At 57.0% G+C, this 4,470-nt stretch overlaps 1 protein-coding gene across 2 annotated transcripts; it reads left to right on the top strand.

The window, feature by feature from the left end:
• The first annotated feature begins 6 nt into the window (after window positions 1–6).
• On the top strand, window positions 7–4,253 carry PCDH8 (protocadherin 8). 2 transcript variants are annotated; one of them, XM_019471102.1, is made up of 3 exons: window positions 7–2,251; window positions 2,536–2,746; window positions 3,219–4,253. In XM_019471102.1, the coding sequence occupies exons 1-3, from the start codon at window positions 104–106 to the stop codon at window positions 3,590–3,592; spliced, it is 2,733 nt and encodes a 910-aa protein (XP_019326647.1). In that variant the 5' UTR covers window positions 7–103; the 3' UTR covers window positions 3,593–4,253. The 2 variants fall into 2 exon arrangements, with proteins under 2 accessions (XP_019326647.1, XP_019326646.1); XM_019471101.1 differs by having other exon boundaries at window positions 7–2,392.
• Window positions 4,254–4,470: the final 217 nt, after the last annotated feature.

Raw genomic sequence — 4,470 nt, 5'->3', positions numbered from 1 at the left:
GGCCGTCGCCTGCCTGCTGGCCCTGTCCTGCTGCAAGACGGTGAGGTACCGCACCGACGAGGAGGGCGCGCCGGGCACCGTGATCGGTACGCTGGCCGACGAGATGCCGGTGAAGGCGCCGGGGGAGATGAGCTTCCGCCCGCTGCGGCAGTTCAGCAACAGCTCGCTGGTGCGGGTGCGGGAGGAGGACGGGCAGCTGAGCATCGGCGAAGCAGGGCTGGACCGGGAGCGGTTGTGCGGGCAGGCCCCCCAGTGCGTCCTGGCCTTCGACGTGGTGAGCTGCTGGCGGGAGCGCTACCGCCTGGTACACGTGGAGCTGGAGGTGCGCGACATCAATGACAATGCGCCACACTTCCCCCGTGCCCAGATGGCACTGGAGGTGTCAGAGAGCGCCGCACCTGGCACCCGCCTCCCGCTGGAGGTGGCTGTGGACGAGGACGTGGGCTCCAACTCTATCCAGAGCTTCCTGCTCTCCCTCAACAGCCACTTTGGAGTGGAGGCACAGACGCGGGCGGATGGGGCACGCTGCGCCGACCTGGTGCTGCTCCAGGAGCTGGACCGCGAGCGCCAGCCCTCCTACACGCTGGAGCTGGTGGCCAAGGACGGCGGCAGCCCGGCACGCTCGGGCACGGCCACCGTGCACGTCCGTGTCCTCGACGCCAACGACAACAGCCCTGCCTTCGCCCAGGGCTCAGTCACAGTGGAGCTGCCCGAGGACGCGCCGCCCGGCTCCCTGCTGCTCGACCTGGATGCCGCCGACCCTGATGAGGGCCCCAACGGTGAGGTGGTCTACGCCTTCAGCAGCCAAGTGCCTCCCGAGGCACGGCGGCTCTTCCGCCTTGACCCACGCTCAGGCCGCCTCACGCTGGAGGCCGCCGTGGACTACGAACGCACCCGCACCTACGAGCTGGATGTGCGTGCCCAGGACCGTGGCGCCAGCCCCCGTGCCGCCACCTGCACCGTCGTCGTGCGCCTCGCTGATGTCAATGACAACGCGCCACGCATCAGCATCAGCGCCCTCCGTGGCGCTGCCAGCGCCGCTGGCGTGGCCTATGTCAGCGAGGCAGCGGCCAGCGAGAGCTTCGTGGCCCTCGTCAGTGCCTCAGACCGTGACTCAGGCGCCAACGGGCAGGTGCGCTGCAGCCTCCGCGGCCACGACCACTTTGCCCTGCAGCGCGCCTACGAGGACAGCTACATGATCGTCACCACGGCAGCACTGGACCGTGAGCGCATCCCCGAGTACAACCTCACCGTGGTGGCTGAGGATCTGGGCTCACCGCCCTTCAAGACTGTCCGCCAGTACACAGTGAGAGTGAGCGATGAGAATGACAATGCACCACTCTTCGCCAAGCCCCTCTATGAGGTGGCTGTGCCAGAGAACAACCCCCCAGGCGCCTACATCACCACTGTGGTGGCCCGCGACCCTGATCTTGGCCACAACGGTAAGGTCACCTACCGTCTCCTGGAGACACAGGTCATGGGGGCCCCCATCTCCACCTATGTCTCGGTGGACCCCGCCACCGGGGCCATCTATGCCCTCAGGACGTTCAACTATGAGATCCTCAAGCAGTTGGACCTGAGGATCCAGGCCACTGATGGAGGCTCCCCGCAGCTCTCCAGCAGCACCCTTGTCAAAGTGAGGATGGTGGACCAGAACGACAACCCTCCCATCATCATCCATCCGGTGCTCACCAATGGGACGATGGAAATCGGCGTGTCCAGCAAGACCTCCCGTGACTCCCTGGTGGCCCAGATCAAAGCTCGAGATGCAGATGATGGGGCCAATGCCGAGCTCACCTTTGCCTTCCTGGAAGAGCCCCAGCAGGACCTTTTCACCATCAACCCAAGTACTGGGGACATTGTGCTGAGGGGCGACCTCTCTGAAGAGCTGGGTCAGCTGTTCAAGGTCATCCTCACTGTGACAGACAACGGCAGACCCCCCCTGGCCACGACCGCCACAGTCAACTTCCTGGTGACCGCCACTGCTCCTTCCAGTATCCAGGAGATAGCCAAGCCCAGCTCCTGGGAAGGAAAGGCTTTGCAGTGGGACATCCCTCTGATCGTGATCATCGTCCTGGCGGGCAGCTGCACCCTCCTCCTGGTGGCTATAATCACCATCGCCACCACCTGCAACAGGCGCAAGAAAGGGAACGAGATCAAAAACAACACTTCCTTGAAGGAGCAGATAGACATCTCCCACCTAGAGAAGGGCCGTCAGGAGGAGGGCAGCCAGAGGGGGAATGTGTTTGAGGTACGAACCTTTCCCAGCAAAACCTCTTTCACCAGCCCTGACCCTTCTCCAGCTGCTGAAGAGCTCTCCACCGCTGAGAGCGGCAGCGACAACACTTGCCTCTACGAAGGTCAGAAGAGGCTCAGAGGACCGAGCGGGGAGGTAAGATCCTGACACAGGGAAGGGGGTCAGAGGGTGGTTGGGGGGTCTCAGAGGATGTGAATTGCAGAGATATGGTTCTGATGTCGATTTACCCTTCACTACTTCCCCTCTCATCTCTCCTTTGATCCCCTCACCCACCCCAGCAGGGTTTCGCTGCTGCTCCAAGCTACAGCAAGGAGCCTGCTCCCCCCGTGGCCATTTGGAAGGGGCACTCGTTCAACACCATCTCCGGCCGAGAGGCAGAGAAGTTCAGTGGCAAAGACAGCGGCAAAGGTGACAGCGATTTTAATGACAGTGACTCGGATATCAGTGGAGATGCCCTGAAGAAAGATCTCATCACGCACATGCAGAATGGTAAGGGCTTAGCCCCTGCTCCCAGCTGGCCCCTCCGGGGAGGTGGACAGGTGGACAGGGAGGTGGACGGAGGGACCCATCCCCGGGGCACAGGAATTAGGCAGGGCAGCTGGAGGGGGAAGCCTGATGCTGCGTGACTCAAGCTGCCAGTCTCTTTGCAGCAGGCTGCTAGACGCTGGTTCCTCTCTGCACTGAGCACCCAGCATAAATTAGCAGATTCTGGAAGTACTGTAGTATTGGGGTTTTTTCCTCCCCAAAAAGCTTCCCTTAAAGTTAGGATTGTGAGGACTGTCCCTAGCAAAATGACATAACCTTCCCAAGCGTGTTTTTTTGTTGTGCCGTAGAGCATCACCTCCCGACTCCCACTGTTAGTGCATTGAATCATCCCGTGACTGATAACTCTGAGGATTATGAATTATGTGGATTTATTGCTGCAGTAATGACAGGTTTCTCCTTCTCTCTCTCCCTTTAGGTCTGTGGGCATGTACGGCCGAGTGCAAGATCCTGGGCCACTCGGACCGCTGCTGGAGCCCCTCCTGCGGCCGAGCCAACCCTCACCCCTCTCCCCATCCTTCGGCACCCCTCTCTACCTTCTGCAAGAGCACGTCCTTGCCCAGGGATCCCCTTCGCAGGGACAACTTTTATCAAGCCCAGCTGCCCAAAACAGTGGGGCTTCAGAGCGTCTACGAGAAAGTGCTGCACAGAGACTTTGACCGGACGATCACGCTGCTCTCCCCGCCGCGCCCCGCACGGCTCCCCGACCTTCAGGAGATCGGGGTGCCCCTCTACCCAGCCCCCTCGACTAGATACCTGGGCCCCCAGACTGACACAGCTGAGAAAGTTTAGCCCAACACGCTCCCCACCTGAGTACACACGTCCCTGCGCGCACACGATTAGGTCACTCCCGAGAGCCTTTAAGTTATTGACCAGATCCGGTGTCATACATGTAAATATGCAAGATGTGCCTTAAAAATGAAGTTGTTGGGAAAGATTTCCAATCACGTCAGTACTGTTTGATATTTGCAAACAAAAAAAATTGTTTGTAGTTAATGTAATTTTTATGAAATGTGCAGTATTTAAATTTTTTTTTCATGTTTTCTACATTGGTTTTTTTTTTGCTTTTGGTTCACCCATGGCCTGCCATTTTTTGTAGTGTTTTTAACCTGTACATTGTGTAATGTAATGTTTGTACATAATGAAAATTGGTTATATTTTGATATAATAAAAGCTTAAAAAATGGGAATTCTTGCCAAAGGAACTGTCTGAAAGACACAATAATAATAATAATTAATCATAATATCCTGAATATGTAGAACCTTGTAAGGGAAATTCCTCTTTCATGGTGTAATAATAACCTAAGCAACCCAGTGTACTGAGAAGTTTGCCTTGCCAAATGTGACTTGTATTTCTTGAGTCTGTGGTCAACTTAAATGTTATTTAATTGCCTTTGGTTCCTGTAATCTGTGTCACTGATAAACACTAATAAAGGTTTTGTGATGTGTCAGAGGGATCTGTTCACGGATTTCATGCTTCAGAGCGTAGCGGTCTTTACAGGTCAACAGAAGTATTTTGTGCAGAGAAACGCAGTGGGGAGGAGCATGAACGATGCTACTTTTAGTCTCACCCATCCTTCATCTCTGGCGATACCTCACTGGAGGTTTAGCTCTAGAGATTTTAATGACGGGTTGCAGGGTGGGAGGGAGGGCCGTGTGACGGAGCTGGCC

This window comes from Aptenodytes forsteri, unplaced genomic scaffold (genome assembly GCF_000699145.1).
Source record: "Aptenodytes forsteri isolate BGI_AS27 unplaced genomic scaffold, ASM69914v1 Scaffold172, whole genome shotgun sequence".
NCBI classification, from domain to species: domain Eukaryota; kingdom Metazoa; phylum Chordata; class Aves; order Sphenisciformes; family Spheniscidae; genus Aptenodytes; species Aptenodytes forsteri.
The sequence above is the reverse complement of the archived record's forward strand: the minus strand, read 5'-3'. Positions and strand labels throughout refer to the sequence as shown.